Source organism: Chrysemys picta, chromosome 1 (genome assembly GCF_011386835.1).
Source record: "Chrysemys picta bellii isolate R12L10 chromosome 1, ASM1138683v2, whole genome shotgun sequence".
Lineage (NCBI taxonomy): Eukaryota > Metazoa > Chordata > Testudines > Emydidae > Chrysemys > Chrysemys picta.
The window spans coordinates 168165702-168184659 of record NC_088791.1 but is presented as its reverse complement, the minus strand read 5'-3'; the positions used below and the strand labels follow the sequence as shown (position 1 = coordinate 168184659).

The 18958-nt window shown below is 40.9% G+C and overlaps 1 protein-coding gene across 8 annotated transcripts in view; it reads right to left on the bottom strand.

The window, feature by feature from the left end:
- ARL6 (ADP ribosylation factor like GTPase 6) overlaps positions 1 to 18958 on the bottom strand; it is a 40599-nt gene that overhangs the window by 9013 nt on the left and 12628 nt on the right. For 4 of the 8 annotated variants that reach the window (XM_005283668.4, XM_065589235.1, XM_005283665.4 and 1 more), the window contains exons 4-7: positions 13882 to 13950; positions 10032 to 10126; positions 4612 to 4752; positions 4381 to 4510 (exon numbers count right to left, since the gene is read on the bottom strand). In XM_005283668.4, the coding sequence (XP_005283725.1) occupies positions 4381 to 4510; positions 4612 to 4752; positions 10032 to 10126; positions 13882 to 13950 (435 nt within the window). Of the gene's footprint in view, positions 1 to 4380; positions 4511 to 4611; positions 4753 to 10031; positions 10127 to 13881; positions 13951 to 15662; positions 16154 to 18958 lie in introns of those variants that run through there. The other 4 variants (XM_065589247.1, XM_065589239.1, XM_065589241.1 and 1 more) reach the window with 2 other exon arrangements.

Here is an 18958-nt window from a genome sequence, read left to right as displayed (position 1 = left end):
CACCACTTGAAGAACTTCTCTTGCTTGGGCTTTTGCTCCTGTTTCAGGAAACAAGCAGAGATTCCATGGTGGATGTTTCCTGACTCACCACAGGCACCTGATAGGAAAAATGATGGAGCAGGATGACGACGATACAGACAAGGAAGACTCAAACTGGCTGATGCTACTCATTACTCTTGGTATAGCTGCTGATGACCCCTACGTAGATGGGTGCTTGTGGAGTAGAGCCACAAGTACAGACTGGTGGGATCACTTAGTCATGTGGATCTGGGATGACCAGTAGTGGATCCAGAACTTTCATATGAAGAAAGCTACATTTCTGGAGCATTGTAAGCAGCTTGCCCCAACCCTCCTGCCTCACGACACACACATGATTGTCATGATTTTTGTTATGGATAACATGACTGCTAATGTAGTGGTGTGGGAACTGTGCATTTACATTATTGATATACATAGATTTCTTAATAATTTCTTTTAGATTCACCTTGCCTTTTGTGCCTTACCGTGTGTTTATCTTTATTATTCAAAATACCTATTATAAGGTACATCATTACAGTGATGGCAATAATTTTTTAAAATAAAATAAAAGCCTTTATTTGTATTATAAAAATAACAATATTAAAGTATTTCCAGGCAGGTCAGCTACCATTAGAATATTGAAACAACAATAATAAACCAATACCACAACCAGTAATAAAACAAAGTGCACGCAACACTGAACAATGCCGTCAAAAAAATCCTCCAATTGTGTGTCCCCCCTGGCAAGTTTTCTTCCTCCTTTCTTGTGCATTTACCACTCACTTGCCATTGCTCCAGGGGCATAGAGGCCTGCATGGAGCAGACTGCAAGAGGGAGAAGGTCTGCACGGGATGCAAGTATGCAGGGGTAGATTTGCCCAGTACAGCTGCTATTAAGTCCCAGTTGCATGGGCTAGCCAATCATGAAATTGTTCAAAGAGATCCTGGTATGCAGCACACGGTACCATGAAGGAGGCAAAGCCTCCTCATGGACCAGTTCCAGCACTAGTGTCACTTCATTAGCCTGATCCAGCAACTGCTGATTCCCCTCCAGTCCTATACTGGATTCAGGGGTCACAAGGTCACCATCCCAGCTGACCAGGGCATTGTGAAGTACTGTTGGCTCCATGCTCAGCACCGTATACAGCACCTTGACAAACTCCTTGTAAGTAAGGTAGGATGACAGAGGTGATGTTCTCATCCCTGGCTTCCTGGTGGTTGGTCTTGAGCCATTTAATCCAATCCCTGCGCTGGTGACCAGACCGGTGAATCCCCAACGCTGCCAGCTTCATGGTATTCATTCATGGTATTCTTCCTATAAATCAAATTTTTGCTTGCCTCACTCCAGAGTTTCACCAAAATCTGTCAAAAGCAGCCATTAGTCAAACAGGTCTTTCTGCTACACTCTGTCTTCCACCCATAACCAACATTCCTGTTCCAAGAACTGCGATGCAACTATCTGCTCCCATGCTGTAATTCTGTCCTCATCTCTGCAGCCTGCCTGTGTCTCTCCACTTTCAGTGAATTCTTCTTTCTTTGGTATTGCACCTATTTGTTCTCCCTGTCCAGAACGTCAACAGTAAATTCATTATGGAAATGCTTCCTCTAGGACTGGTGTATGACGGTATGGAAACCCAGGCTTCTAGTGGAGTGAGCAAAAGCTACCAAGGTAAAACAGCCAGAGAAGTACAAGTTTCTGCAAACAGATATAAAACAGAAAATTAGTGTCACAGTGATTCACAAATAGTTCTGTGCATGAGCACAAAAAACAAACAAACAAACACAACACCTTGTGGAATCTCAAGGACCAAAAAAAAAAAAAAAAAGATATTTTGTAAAACTAAACTTCAGTATATTGTGAGAGGAATGCTTCAGATCCCAGAAGCTCCATGGACACAACCAGCTTAATCACAGTGGAAAGAGTGCACAGAGAATAGTAAATTAAAAATCACAATGATGTTTAGAAATTGTAGACTGCTTTGCAGCAGGGGGGTGACCGCAACATACTACATAAGCCTCTCTCTATCATTTTGAAGGACATAACTAATCTTGTAGCTCAGGCTGGTACAGAGATATTTTAGTCCAAGATCCCAGCAGGGGAGGAGGATAGCTCAGTGGTTTGAGCATTGTCCTGCTAAACCCAGGGTTGTGAGTTCAATCCTTGAGGGGGCCACTTAGGGATCTGGGGCAAAATATGTACTTGGTCCTGCTAGTGAAGGCAGGGGGCTGGACTCGATGACCTTTCAAGGTCCCCTCCAGTTCTAGGAGATAGGATATCTCCATTATAAAATATATATTATATACCACTGAAGTATTAAAACTTATCATGACTGAACAGCACATCTACCAGTGGAGTGGGCTGGCAAGGGGGCTCTGGAAAATATGGCTCTCTGTGAAATATGACTACCTAGCTGGAGCTCCTGCTACAGGAAAAGTTTGCAGCTATCAGCACCTGGGATTGGAACAAAATTAATGGGGGAAAATCAACAGGATGCTGCATTAGCATCTACAAGGATCACTGGCTCCCTACAGCTTCCAATACAGCATTTTAAGACTGCTGCAAACGCACACATTAATATGGACATACTGAAGAACTCCATAGTATCCCCCCCTTATTAGCTTGTAATAACTTTTGCATTGGTTATAAAAGAAAATCCCTCCCATTCCTATGTTAACAACAACAAACATGGAGCCAAAAGCTTACCAGGCCGAGTTCTGTTTCTTTCGATTTTCCTGCCAGTTCTGCAGCAGACTAGCTCCTCTGAGGAAGGACACAGGATATGCTGCAGCTGCTCCAGTGGCAAAGCCTCTTCAGGGACCAGTTCCAGCACCAGTGTCACTTCATTAGCCTGACCCAGCAACTGCTGATTCCCCTCCAGTCCTATACTGGATTCAGGGGACACAAGGTCACCATCCCAGCTGACCAGGGCATTGTGAAGTACTGTTGGCTCCATGCTCAGCACCGTATACAGCACCTTGACAAACTCCTTGTAAGTAAGGTAGGATGACAGAGGTGATGTTCTCATCCCTGGCTTCCTGGTGGTTGGTCTTGAGCCATTTAATCCAATCCCTGCGCTGGTGACCAGGCCGGTGAATCCCCAACGCTGCCAGCTTCATGGTATTCATTCATGGTATTCTTCCTAAAAATCAAATTTTTGCTTGCCTCACTCCAGAGATTCACCAAAATCTGGCTGTGTTCCTGCAATCAGGAAGCAGCATGCTTGGCAAAGGACTTCGTCTGGTCAATGGCCATTGCAAATGCAGAAGGTTCACTGAGTTTGCAGTTCAGTGATCAGAATAAAATGGTAGGGTTAAATGTGCTGAGCTGTTGTATTTGAACAAGGCGGGGTTGCTTCAATTCCCTAGGAGTTGAATGGCTACTCCTGGGATAGAGAGGACAAAGAACACCGGCCCATGGGATTGTGGGATAGCACTGGTGGACTCTCAGGACCCAAGTCTGGGAGTCCTGGATCCAAGCTGCATCAACACTGCAAAATGATGCAGTTTGGGCCCAGCAGGACCTGGACTCAAACCTACCCACTTCGCAGGGTCCTGGGGTCCAGGCCCCAGTCAGACAGAACTGTGTGTAGACAAAACGGGGTTTGGGCTCAAGCTGGAGTCTGAGCCTAGGCTTTCACTGCACTGTAGAGATACCTTAATAGTCTAGTGGTTAAAAACAAGGCTGGTCCCTGGAAGTCACAAATTATATATATATATATATATATATGGCAGATTATATATATAATGGGACATAAGCCATCAATTTCAGAAGAATTTAAACTATCACTTAAAAGAAAAGTTTCTAGTTTTTGTGATTGCAAAGATAACTTCCAAATGTGAACTGATGCAGTGTTGTCTTAATCTGCACACAGACAACTTCACTGCCTGTTGTACAATTGGTAGATTTCCAAAGTAGTCGCAGTGTGATAGTACCAAGATTCTGATCAGTTTCACAACTGATACTCAGAATCCCACAGTGCATGAGAGGGACTAGCTACAGCACTCTGGTAAAAATCTACCACCATTCCACTTCCCAGCAACAGTGAGTGGGGTTGTTCTTCCCACTTGGACACTGCCCCAAACTTCTCTGGGGGCAACCACTCTGATTCAGTTTCTGGCTATTAGATTTCTGGTAAATTTTTCAAACCCAACTCTACATTATTTTACAAATTAAATATTTTTTTCAACCAGATTTCATAGCAAGTATTGTACAAAGCCCTGTACCTACTCACATGCCAGTGAAAAGTTACAGCATTTTATCTGGTTTGCTCTCATTTAAGTAATAGGATAGTGAATGCTATGGAATAGCTAAAAGTTGAACATTTCAATCAACAACAAAAAAGGTGAGGTAATAGTACTTTACCAGATATGCCATGGTTTATCTTTGATGTTCTCTAAAGACAGTAACTGAGAGACTTTCACAGATGATACCGCATCCCTGAGGTCCATCTTGTTAGCAAAAAACAAGATAGGTATTCTACGGTGTTTGATATCTAAGCATAAACAAAAGCAAGGAATACCAGAATATTTGGTAATGTTTGTCATCATTTGCAAGTAATGAAATGTGAACAACAAAAAAGGATATACCGCTTACCTGTCATTGTGGTTCTTTGAAGGTTGTATCCTACCAAGACGCACACTGTTGGGTCACGTGGCCTCAGTCGCATGCTTTGGGAGTGCTCACAAATTTTCTGGTAAGTTTTGGAATCCCTCCCCAACTCAAATATCTTTATGGCTGTAGGTTTAGGTTGTTGGTGAAGAAGAGGAATATGTAGGCGTCAAATCATAGCTTCCAATCACCACATCTTCACTATTTAGTGAAGGACAGGGTGTATAAATAGCCACAAAATTGATTAAATTCAGAGTTCATACCCCTGCAACCATAACTGAATTAGGATAGATTGAGCTACCTTCAGGTATCCTGGAGGATACCAATTACTTTCTCTAAAGCCTACAAAAATAGAAAAAACATGTATTTGGTAATCCCTTACATCCCTCCTGTACTTGAACAAAGGCCTCTTTTCCAATAGTTCTTCTCAGCTAGCAGCAGGAACCACAAGACTTGAGCAAGGAGCTCAGCGCATTGGCAATTAACTTTGTTCTTGGCATACTTACATACACCCAGGAAGAATATGGAGAAATGTCTTTATGCCACAGATGCAGACAAAGCAGTGAGAACACACTCAGCATCTATTAAAATGCTCAAGTCTGTCTGGCTAATATAGAATGTTAAAGAGTCATTGGAAGAAAACAAAGTCTACCAGTGCTCTAGCCTGTAACAAAAAATTGGGTAATAGCAAGTCTAGCTATGGGATACCTGTGTTGCTATTAAGGAAAAGGGGTGGTGCATTAGGGGAGAAAATAAAGAAGACTACATCTGAATATATCATCCAAATCTTGATAGGAAAATGCTACTTTTTTCCCCATAACCATCAGAATTTGCAGTGAGCACTTCGGGTATAGCTTCTCCCTAAACTCCAAGGAATGGGAAGTAAGCACCACTAAAATATTAGAGTTTTTCAAATAAATGTATGCTTTAAAGGATTACTAACTCATTTCTCATTACATTAGTTGTTTAAATTTGGAACCCACAGACCAGCCTCCTTTGCTGATAAGTAAGTTTCATAATTCTGAAGTGGCTTGTGGTGTTTTGTTTGTTTTGTTTTTTTTAAAAACAACTCTTCAGCCTTTCTTCATAATGGCTGGAAACTACATTCCTCCCTCCACAACTCCCACATTCAGAGATCAAGATGGCTCATCAAAAAGCAAACAGTAACTAAACTGTCTGCCAGCTTTGGAGCTACTTTTTTCCCCCCTCAGACAGCCTCTAGCAAATTAAAAATCTGAGAACATGCAACTTATGCTTAATTAAAGCAACTTTTAGGTTTCGCATTTAAACAGTCAAGAAATGAAAAAGCTAAAGTTCCTACAGCAACATAAAGCTAGCTAAGCTAATCATGTTGCCCATGTGTTGCATTCTGTTGATACATTAAATATAGGAATAGGGATATCAGATGCATGCAAAGTGGCCAAATTGATGTTATTGTAGGAATCCTAACATTTTTATTTCCATCTTTTATTTCAACTGTGCAAAGCTAGTGTTATATTAACAGTTTACCACTCTTAATTTCTTGGGTTACTGTGGGGTTTGGTATTATTATTTTTAAAGACAATGGGGTTAAAGCCCATTTAAAATGCCAACATCATACACTGATAAGTGTACACTTACGTAAGAGTATTCACGTCTATCTAGAAGCATACCTGTGTGTTAACAATATTTTCTACTGCACATACACAGTAGCCAGTTCTTAGTTTTTCATATAATTCATATCCATCTTTTTTTCCCCAAAACTTGGTTATGGTTGTTCTTAATGGGAATTATTTTATATACCTCATTTAAAAAAAATCAGCCATTTTTAAATTGTGTGAAGAGAGGTTTTTTTTTTAAATGGAAAAAGTATTTTACTAACCTGCACAGAACAGAAATGTCTGAAAGTAATTTCCTCAGACTTTCATCTTTTGCAAGAGAACATGCAAAGAAAACATCTGCCCAAGTGATTTTTCAGAAAGTTATGAATTTGTGAAACACTGGGGCTGAAACTGTTTTGCAACTTTTGCTTCCATTCTATAGTATCAGCTTTTTTTATATATCGCTACAAAGTTATACAGCTACAACATACCTATTAAAAACACAGAAGAAATTCTCCTCTGCCGCCTTCAAATATCTGAACATTGTAGCTACTAGTTAAAGCCTGCTTCTCTGTTATAGTCGGAGGCCATGGTATCTTCCCTCTCTCCCCGATGCCTTGAATTTTATATAAGAGGTTTCTGAAATTTCTGAAAACTTGAAGATATCTTAGAAGCATGTTCTGGAGGTCAAGTAACCCAAGAGTGGATATCTATGCAAGATAACAACCTTTAGAGAGCATCAAGTATCCTAATTGCTGTAGAATAAAGTCATAATAAAAATATAACTGAGAACAATTTGTAGTATGTGTTGTCCAATTATAGTAATTTATTTTTCTTTAAAAATGTTTTCATTTTCATAACACAGCCAGCTACTGTAATCTCAAGGCACACACCAATATGCATCTCTTAAAAATAAAGACATCACAATGAAACTGACTTTACCATCCTCTCCTTCCCAACCACTCCAGACAAAAGCCTAAGAGAAAGACATGGACTTATACCTTATCCTAAGATATGTAACCCTCTTCTAGCAAACCTTCAAGAGATATTGATTTTGAATTCTAGACACCTTTTAGGGGATCACCAGACAACGGTCTCCATTTAAATCTAGGGACATATTCTCAAGTGCACCAATTGATCTCAACTGCTGCAGTGGCACATGGGAAGAAGTGGTTTTGTTCCAAGTAACAGCCACAGTAAATATTACTAGCCTAATCTAGGTATTAACTGAATCAATCTGAAACTACTTTAATCAAGCATAGTCAAACCTAGAGGATAAGGTGATAAGTAACGGCCAACACTGATTTGTCAAGAGCAAATCATGCCATACCACCCTAATTTCCTTCTTTGACAGGATAACGAGCATAATGGCGAAGAGGGAGCAGTAGATAGGATATATCTGGACCCCAGTAAAGCTTTTGACACAGTCCTACAGGGCAGTCTCATAAGCAAACTAGATAAAGTTATTATAATGTGGGTGCACAACTGATTGAAAGAGCATACTCAGTAGTTATAAATTGTTTCCTGTCGAATTGAAAGGATGCATCAAATGGGGTTCAACAGGGATCTGTCTTGGATCTGGAGTTATTCAGTATTTTCATTAATTATTTGGAGGACGGAATGGAGAATACACTTTTAAAATCTGTGGACAGCAAACTGGGAGGGGTTGCAAGCAGTCAGGAGGACAGGAGAAGAATTAAATTATCTTAATAAATTGGAGAATTGGTGTAAAAAAATCAACAAGATTAAATACAAAAGTACAAAGAACTTCACGTAGGAAAGCAAAATCAAAGCTCAAATACCCAAAATAGGGAACAACTAGCAAGGCAGCCATACTGCAGAAAACACTGGATTATAGTGGGTCTGAAGTTCAATATGAGTTAGTGCAATGCTGTTGTGAAAAAAAGCAAATGCTATTCTGAGGCCTCAGCTGGAGTACAGTGTCCAGTTTTGGACACCACACTTTAAGAAAGATGTGAACACACTGGACAGAGTCCAGAGGAGAGCTACAGAAATAGTAACAGATTTGGAAAACATGACCTATGAGGAAAAGTTGAAAGAATTGGGCATGTTTAGTCTAGAGAAGAGAAGGTTGAGGGGGAACATGATAATAGTCTCTAAATATGCAAAAGCTTGTTATAAAGAGGCTGGTGATCAATTGTTTTCCATGTCCATGGAGAGTACAGTAAGAAGTACTTAGTTTACAGCAAGGGAGTTTTAGGTTAGATATTAGTAAAAACTTTCTAACTACGAGATTAGTTAAGCACTGGAACAGGTTACTAGGGAGTTTGTAGAGGTTTTCAACAACCTATTAGAGAAACACCACTGTCAAGGATGGTCTAAGTATACTTAATCCAGCCACAGCATGGGGAAAATGGATTAGATAACCTCTTGAGCTCCTTTCCAGCCCTACAGTTCTATGATTTCTATGATGACTGCTAGAATGATTGCTACTACTCTTGCATACACCTTTGAATTATCAACCAATTCAGTAGTCCCATGAATATTCACAACAGCAAAACAAACAATTTTTATTACATTTGTTTTATGATGCTATGAGACAGAAATTCAAGACATCCCTTTCCTGGACCAATGGGAAAATTGTGCCCTGTAGAAGGTCACGAACTTGATCCCTGGAAACAAGGTTACATTCATTTGTACAGTGAACTTGCTCTTTCTGCAGCCTTCAGTATTATGGGTCACTCTCTTCTTCCTGACATTCTGCTCTCTTGGCTGTTGTGGTACTGTCCTCCAACTACTCCCTCCAACTGTTCTTTCTGTCTCTCCTTTTTGTACCAGAGTCTGTCCTTGGGTCCTCTCCTCTTCACCAATCAGCTCTCATAGACCCAACTACAATTTTTATGCTAATCAACTCCTTAATCTTGTTGACCAAGCTGTACATATTTTGTTTTTACACCAATAATGCCCCCAGAATCACTTATCGTCATTAGTTTCTATAATAACTTTGTTTCTGACCAAGAGATAGTGTGTAAACAACTTTTCCTTATGTTGTCAGAATCCTACCCTACAACTTTTCAGTGTGATAGATCCAGCAATCAACACCCCACTGAACTGCTAGAATATGCCAGACTGGGAACGAAAATTAGGCTATATAGCGGTTTTACTTTAAATTTCCTGGGGTTTGTTCTCGTGATTAGTCAGAACATCCACATTATGCTGGTTTAAGTAAACTGGTTTAATTCCAATACCCCTGGGAACAAATATGGAACCCCCCCCCCCCCCCCAAAAAAAAAAAAAAACTTATTTGAAAATGTAACCTTAGAAATAATCATCAATCTTCCTCCTCATTTTGACAGTTGAAATTGTGGTATCATTTAGCTATCACTACTTCTGGCTGCAAAGTCATAAAAGAAGTTTCTAGTGTTTTTAACCTCTTCAGAGGCCAATACTGAGGTCTGGTACAGCACTAACCAAACAGCAAAAAGTTATATTGCAGTAATTCATGGTCTTAATGGAAATTTTTTCAGACATTGCAGATGAAAAACATGTTGTCTATGAACTCCAGGCTTTTAAATGCCATGATTTACTGTCCCTCAAAGCAACTATTAACTTCTGTTCCACCCAATCCAGCTCCTACTGAGGTCAGTAGGAATCTTATCAGGTTCTAAGTTTTGATGTTCTCCTCAACAGAAGTAAATCTTGCCTTGTTATACAAATTCCATTTTACTTTTATTCTAGTTCCTAGCAGTGGCTAAAAAGGAGGGAATTTTACTTAAAATGCAGAATGTCTACAATAACAACAGTTTCTATGTTTAAAACAAAACAACATAATATGGAGATGATAGGAAAATACAGTTTTCTCACCTGGATGATTCAGGAGGGTGTCAAGTTCTTCTTTGGCTACAACCATTCTTAATTTATCACTGCTATCAATGACAAAAATAATGGCCTGGCCTTCTCTGCATAATATAGAAAAGTAAAGAGGCAAATTTGTAAGCTCTCTCAGAAACTTTTACGAACAAAAGCCTTTCAAAATATTTTCTTTACTCCTCTCCCATGCAGAGCTGTCTAGCTATTTCTACAATCTCAGGGAAGATTTTTGCTAGAAACCTTTGAGTTGAGGCCAGTTTCTGAAATCTGGCCTTTTGGTTAACAATGTAACTTCTGCCATAAAAACTATCAATTTCACAGCCCATAAGGTTTGTTGTACACAGATCTTTCAGGAAAGCTCAATTCCTCTGCTGAAACAAATGAACACCCAATGTGGAGATACTGGGTGCTGACATCGTTGGGCCAGCCAGTGTGAAAAGGGTTAAACCTCGTCAAAACGGTCTTGAAAAATTATATTCAAGTCATAGTTCTTTAGTTCCTTGACTAAAGAATCTTGTTAAGAGTCCACTCAGACAAGAACTTTGCTCATCTACAACCAGTTTAACAACTGTGTATATGCAGAGCCATTAAGTTCTGTCAAGGTCTGCATAGATGAATCAAAATGGAAGAGATACCAATGTTTAAACCAGTGGTTCTCAAACTTTTTTTTTCGTGGACCACTTGCAAATTGCTAAGGGTCTTGGCGGACCACTTAATGCTCTCTCCAAATGTTGTTTGTACCGTTAGCTAACTATTGTAAAGCGCTTTGTTCTACAAATAAAAGCACACAACTCTCATTTTAATATCAGTAGTCTTACCTTTCTAATTGGATGGATGTGCCCTCTATCCCACGCCACAGCAGCCCCTGAACTGGGGCTGGGAAGAAGGGGGATCTCTCCCCCACCACAGCAGCCACAGAGCTGAGGCTGGGAGGGAGGGGGATCTCTCCCCGGCAGCTGCAGCCCTGGAGCTGGGGAAAGTCGCCTCTTTCTCTGGCCGCTGCAGCCCTGCACGTCCCAAATTCCCCCCACCCCTTCTTCTCACCCCACTGCCCCCTCCCACCTATCCCCTATGCCTGCGCGGCTCCAGTAATTAGTTGGATGGCCCTTCATTCTCTTGTGTGCAGCCGCCCAGGCGCTCCCCTTTGAGAGAACTATCCACGGACCACCTGAATGGAGCTCGCGGATCACTGTTGGTCCACAGACCACAGTTTGAGAACCTATGGTCTAAACCACCGGTATCTTGAAGAATGCATACACGCTTTCAGTATGCATAGCCGATTCAACTAGCGACTTTGTAGACTTAATATTGAGAGTTATTTTTGCTTTCTAATAAAGGGAAAATTGAAAATGTTTATAACAGTATATCAATGCATTTTCTGAACTGTATACAAGAAACCCCTATAAATATTTTTGTATTTTACTGAATTTTTTGTAATCTTTTTCTCTGCATCTTAATCTTCCTTGAAGGTGAGCTACCAGTATGCTTTACCCTCTCATCTCCACAATACAACCCAATTCTGCAATTCTTGATCACCTACCACTGCCATTGAAGAGAGTGGGAAATTTGGCCAAGTTAAGATTGCATGACTAGGCCCATATTTATTGGTGTGTATTGCACAAAAAGTTAAATAAATTATAAGCAAATGCTTAATATTTGTTGTGAATGTTCCAGCATTATCGAAAACTACTAAAATAAAGTGTTAACATCAGGTTTGTACAATAGTACTATACTATACTATGTAATATACTATACAATTCTAGCATATATTTACTTACAAAGAAACAAGATTCTCCTATGTCTCACACACACACATACAAAAAACCAGTAACAGGGACAATATTCAAGAGTCAAGATACCATATGCATCATTAAATCAGATTTCAAGTTATGTACCCTTGAAGAGAGAGGTGTAAGCCAGATATGAAAAAAGTGCAAGGGTCAAGTAGTTGGAAGTACCTACTTATGTGCACAGGTTCTAGATCAGACCTATAGATTAACTTTGCAAGCACAGAAAAATGGCTGTCTTGCTTATCTTTACTAGTTTATTATATTGCTTTTCTGTATGCTACTTTTAACTGGAATTAAATCCCATATAGATAAAAGAACTGCAGTGGATAGGGAGGATATTGATATGAGAGTGCACTGTAGTGTCAGTGTTACTGACAAGAAACTATACTCAAACTGTGGACATGATACAAATGAAAACTAACCAGTTGCGCACACACTGATTTTCTGCCACATAGGACATTATTGTATTAAAAACTGGCATTAAGGTGTTCCTCCTATCACACACTTTGACTGAAATTTTCAAAGCAGCTTCTGGGAATTTGGCATCCAAATCCCATCCAAATTTGGCACCTAATAACCTTAGGCTGCTTTGAAAATCCCAGCCTTAATGCATATTTACAAAATAGCCATCTATCTGACAATTTCTCAAACTGCCAATTCATTTTTGTAGGAAAAGGCTCTATGTTAATCCCCAATTAAAAAAAAAAAAGTAAGAGGAACAATAAAGAATATTACAGCAAAGTTTATCAATAATAAACACATCAACATTCAAGCATTCAAAATGGAGAATTCAGGTTACTTTTGTCTTGCTCACTATTGGCCTTCATATTCATATGTATGATAACAACTGAGAGTACTTTAGAAGCTAGAAATCACTAAAAAAAAAGAGTTTCAAATGTTAATATCAGCAAGAAATAAACTGGAAAAATCTAAAGATAGGGCATATGCCAAAAGAACAGCACAATTTTATTAGGTGCATTTATTTCATTTTTGCCACAACATATAGGATAAAAGGCATACAATTTGTTAGTATGGTACCCTGATAATTACATAGCTGCCTCATTCTTTGAAGCTTCGCATTACAATTGTCAACAAAAACAGCAGTAAATCAGCATCTTTTAGGTTCATCCAGGCCTCATAAAGTGGATATGAATGTCAGGAAATTAGTAAGATATCCATCCTCTACCTCTGTGATTCCCCCCCCCCCTTTTTTTTTTAAATGTGTTCAAATTTCTCCTTTTCTACGCTGCCCTCAGTGAACTGACAACCAGTCCCCATACATATGCTTGCTACCAACTGTTCATAAATCTTATTTTTTATCTCCACATGCTCTCTCAACCCATATTTTATTGTTTTAAGTGAGATGTGTTTTGAATTATTTATACTAACAATCCAGTATAAACCTGCAGCGAGTATTATGGATTAATCAGAAACACATAGCTACATTTAACACAAGCTTGATGTCTCAGTACAAGAATAGTTAATGAGACTACCATAACCATTATAAAGCACTGGATAACTCCAAACCAATTAGTTTAGAAGTGGAATGCTGCTTAAACCTTTGTTTAAGAACAATATTCTTAGTAACAGTAGTAGCATAAGAACCACACTCCTTCATGACTCATCTAAATTGCTTATAAAGCCATCATTATAAATTTTAGGACTAATAATAATCAAAGAGGCTGTAAAATCACACTTTTAAATTTTCATATATTATAAAACCAGATGAGACCATTATGATCATCTAGTCCAACCTCCCATATAATGAAGGCCATAGGCCTTCCGTGAATTAATTCCTGTTTGAACTAGAGCATACGTTCTAGAAAAATAGCAAATCTTGATTTAAATTTTCTGGTTATGGAGAATCCACCACAATGATTGTTGTGCCAATGGTTAAATACCCTCACTTAAAAATGTGCACCTTATTTCCAGTCCGAATATGTCTAGCATCAACTCCCAGCTCTTATAACTTGTTATACCTCTGTCTAGATTTTTAAAAAAATATTTAGCTACTATTAACAGCAATGTTTTAAAATTTAAAAAAAATTACTCACTTGTAGTAATGTTCCCACAGGTTTCTGTATCTGCCTTGACCTGACATGTCAAACACTGTGAAAGACAAACTGAAAAGGAAGAAAGAGTGAAGTACAGATCCCATAGAACAAAAAAATATTTTCCTCATTTTCATTTAACACTTTTAAATGGACAGTGAACTTAAAACATGGTAAATTAAAAAACATCAAAATAAACTTCCGATATGACACCAAACCCCAGACCTTTCTGCCAGTTTTTGTGGTTGTACAATCATAATTTCCCATTAAAAAATGTTTTCTCTTCCCCCTTCTGCTTTGTGAAAGACCCACACACACAAAAACAGGGAAAATAACTGACTACACAAAGTAGTGTCAAATCCAAAAAGTAAACAACCTGAAAAAATGGGGAGTGAAATGTTTTTTCTGTATGTCAATCATACAGTAACAATGTAATAGTAGGTAAATAAAATTCAGATGGAAGTGTGATTTTTAAATGTCATGGCATGCCTTAATATGCACAGATGGCTTTCATTGGCTTTAGTGGGCAGAACTATCCTTCAAGAAAGAATCCTTACAATGTAATATTTTAATTTGCTCAACACTTGAGTACTATTGGGTTTCCCCAAGCCGTTAAGCAGACAATGGTCTACTGTATCTTCAACATTTAACCCAAACACTAAGCACAATCCTAAATCCACTTATGAAAGAATTACAAAACAACATTTTGATCAACTTCTGGAATCAAATAAGAAGCATCCATATAAATGAAATTAAACAAAATGTGGACAAAGCTAGCCTACTGACATTATTTGTATTTGTCTTAAGTTCAGTATGAGGGATTGTCTACAAGGGGAAACTGACCAGGTTCCTTAGAGCCCTTAAATGAGCCAGGTTTCTAACTCCTCTGACCACTCTTTCCTCCCTCTCTGCAGCAGGACACAGTAGCAGCAGCAGGAACCAGCTCAAGCAAGCCCCACACATGGCCAGCACAACAGGAAGCAGCAGGAGAGGGACCTCTGGTCACTTTTTACTTCTTGAAAATTTAGAAATAGAAATGAAGATTTTCTAAAAGGTGAAAGTGAAGCTGTAAGTAATCTCCCAGCCCCTCAGCACAGGAACCACCCCCATGAACAAGCAGGGCCGCCCAGAGGATTCAGGGGGCCTGGGGCAAAACAATTTCAGGGACCCCTTGATTAAAAAAAAGTTGCAATACTATAGAATACTATATTCTCGTGGGGGCCCCTGCGCGGCCCAGGGCCTGGGGCAAATTGCCACACTTGCCCCCCCCTCTGGGCGGCCCTGTGAACAAGGCTCTCCTCTCTTACAAAGAAGGATCCCTGAGCCCCAGCCTTGCTTCTTCACCTTCACAACTACCTGCTGGTCAGAAGGCCACTATATAACTAACCATCTCCCTCCCAAAGCAAGTAAGAGCAACAGGGGGTGTCATAACACTGATTGTATACCTTCCAGAAAATGGATATCTGATCACATTGATGTTTTCTCTTGCGGGGCTCAAGCCTACCTAGTAATGATAGTGACAGTGGCAAGGTTTCCATTGATGGTATGCCACCACGCTTCCAGCACACCCAACACTACTCCAGGAACACATTGCTCAAGCTCCTCCTCTTCCAAGGGCTCAAGCAGGTTGCTGCACCAAAAAGATATACAACAGATCTGCCTTTCCTCTAGCATCTAGCAAACAAGACAACTGTTCCTTAACTTGGACCATTCCGTGACACAATCCACTTCACTTATCATTGTTCAAATTGGGAAAAACAGCCTGTAGAGGGGTCCGGACTCACCCCTGCGGCGCCTCCTGCTGATCGTCCAGGGAATTAGCTCACCAGCCCCTAGAGCGCCCTCTGCAGGCCGGTGATCTGCCTTGTCCTCTTCTGGCGCCCGTGTCCCTCCCAGGACCCCGGTGCCCCTTGCCCTGGGTGCTGCCCCCGGCAATACCCACACACACGCTAGGTCTCCCCTCCCAGGGGAACCCCCACCTCACCTCAGGATAAGGCCACTGCCAGTCCCCAACTAGCCCCCACTCTCTGGGACAGACTGCAGTATAGGCCACTCATCATCGGCAAGGTTGGGTTTGGATCTGCTGCCTTGGCCTAGCCCTGGGCTGCCCTCTGCAACCCCCAGTACCCCTTAGCCTTCTCCTAGGCCGCAGCCTGGGGCTTTCCAGGCTGGAGCTCCCCAGCTTTCCCCAGCCCTGCTCCACTACAGGTACCCTGTGTCTAGCCCCCTGCAGCCAGGCCCTTCTCTCTCTGAAGGCAGAGAGAGACACTGTTGGGCTCCTGGCTCCGAGCCTCTTTATACTGGCCATCTGGGCTCTGATTAGGGTGTGGCCCAGCTGCAGCCACTTCCTCCAATCAGCCAGGGTTTTTCCAACCCCTCAGGGCAGGAGCAGGTGTCCACCCGGCTACACAGCCCAAGAAAACAGAAAAGCAGATATAAGAAACCAGATTCCAGACATCTATCACCCATACACTGCACAGGATCATTATCTAGGAATAGGTCAAAAGCAGACAGCACAAAACACACAAACTAAAATTGATGCTGATTAATGCAAGATCTGCCATTAGCAAAAAACCGAAACAATACATGACTGTGCCAGCGATGAAGCACCTGAAAAAGGCTGCATCACTGAGACCTAGCTGGATGACACGAGGAGCCCTGTGCTAGTCCACCCCATTCCTCCAGGATAATCAGTACATCACAGAACAAAACAAGACAAGAAGGCAGGCAGCACTGTATTAATCTTCTCTGCAAACCTCAAATGCAACAGAGGTCCCTCAAGAAAGACAACTTCAAATTCATACACCTATACTAGAAACCAGAGCCAAAGCTAACAGATTTTATACTAGTTTACAGGCCACCACAGACTCAAGGATTCATAAAAGTGCTCAGATACCTTGTTGGCAATGCTGGTGAAATACCCACAGACTACTCATCATTTGACATCAATAAAATCAACAAGGTTACAAGGCAAAAGCCCAAAAACTCATCTCCTCACTTGCCTTCCTAGGAGTTTCACAGGTCATCTCAGATCTAACCCAAGCGGCTGGTTTACTCTGGACCTGAGCTGGAGCCTATATGTCAAGACAGAAGTCATCACAACCTAGCCACTGTCTTGGATGGGCCATGACCTCATTAAAGCAGTGGTCAGGGATCTTCCAGCTCGCAGGCAACATGATAGACCAGTAATCCTGATTTGACCAAAAAGACACTCATCATTGTATACTATTCTCCATCATTCACGTGCTGGCCCCAAACAGCCCCTTCCTATATCGCCCACATGGATCTGATTGGTTTTCTGACACCATGTGCTGGATGAAGAGAGGGATGGAAACTCAAGTACAAAAATCGTGGAAAATAAAGGCTGATACACACGGGACCAAACATAAATTCCTCAAAACCAATGTTGGGCTGTATTACAGGCCAAGAGAACCTTCCAATCAGCCTCCAATGAAGCTGCCACATCCAGCCCCAAGTTGCTATCCAGGGTGGCAAACTGCTTTACCAACTTTGAGTGCCTACAACCTGCACCAGTATTGAGCATCAAGTGCTGCAAAGTACTGTCATCTTACTTTCCTGAAAAATTCATTTGGGAAGTCTTCTTAAACAGCATGGATCCACTCCACCTGCACTCCCACAGTTCAGTACATTTGCTCATCAAGAAGTTCTGGACACCCAAAAAGAGTCAACTCAAGACTTGAGAATCCAACCCATGCCCCTCTTGCCTTGGTGCCACTAGCATCTGGTGCTGCTCCTGTCCTGACCAAAATAGCCAACACATCATTCAGAGAAGGAATTTTCCCTTCTCCCTTCAAACATGTAATAGTCCAATCAACACTGGTTCTAGAAAACCACCCAATCTCAAACCTCATATTCCTAAACACGTTCACAGATAAGCTACCGAAGGCCAAGCTCATCTAACTGAACTGAATACTCTACACCTGGCACAATCTGGATTCAGGCCAGGTAATGGAACTGAAACAGCTTTAGTGCCATTGATGGATGAGCTCTTCTTGCCAACAGATAGAGAGCAGACATCCATTCTCCTCCGCATGGACTTCTCTGCAGCATTTGATACTGTTGACCATGAGATACTGCCATCTCATTTGAGAGAAGTGGCAGGGTTACAGAGTAATGCACTAAAATGGTTTGGGTGCATCCGTCCAGGAAGGACTCAAAGAGTATTTATGGGAAACTACAGCTGCACCACTAGACCTTTCACTTGTGGAGTCCCACAAGGAATAATTCTTCTCCAGGCCTTTCCAACATCTACATGCAGCCGCTAGGTGAACTGACCAGATGACAGACTGAAGTGTCAGTAACAGACACATCACTTACGACCACACTGTCACCGTGCCTCAGTGGGTCACAGTTGAGAATGCCAGATTCAGGACAGACTACTGAGAAATAGGGCAGACTCACCGCACACCTGTGGTTATTCTATTATTAGATTATACCAAGCCAATTACAAAAGTAAACTTCTGTCTCACTACGTTGGTTAACAAAAAGTCAAAATGCAGTCTTCTTAGGCATTCCAGCCAGACACTGGACTCTATGATGAGCGATTACGGAAAACCAATTTTATCAAACAAAGGATTCTTCTGATCTCAAGAGATCAGCCACATAGCCAGGTCAATATATAACTCAGATCTTACCCAATAATCACGTTGCTGACAATCCTTTAGTAATTAAAATCTAAAGGTTTATTAATAAAAGAAAAGAAGAGAGTTAAAATGGTTAGTAGATAATACACCTCTACCCCCGATATAACACGAATTGGGATATAATGCGGGAAAGCAGAGCTCCGGGGGGCGGGGAGGGCTGCATGCTCCGGTGGATCAAAGCAAGTTCAATATAACGCGGTTTCACCTATAATGCGATAAGATTTTTTGGCTCCCGAGGACAGCGTTATATCGGGGTAGAAGTATATACATATAATAATTGCAAAATTCTTATATCAGGTTTGTAGCGGTGATGTTATAGACTGCTGGCTTGTAAGGTTTCTCTGGCAACTTCCAAAAGATTGGAAGATCCTCAGTCCATAGTCCAATATGCTCCTTTTAGTTGTAAATCCACAATC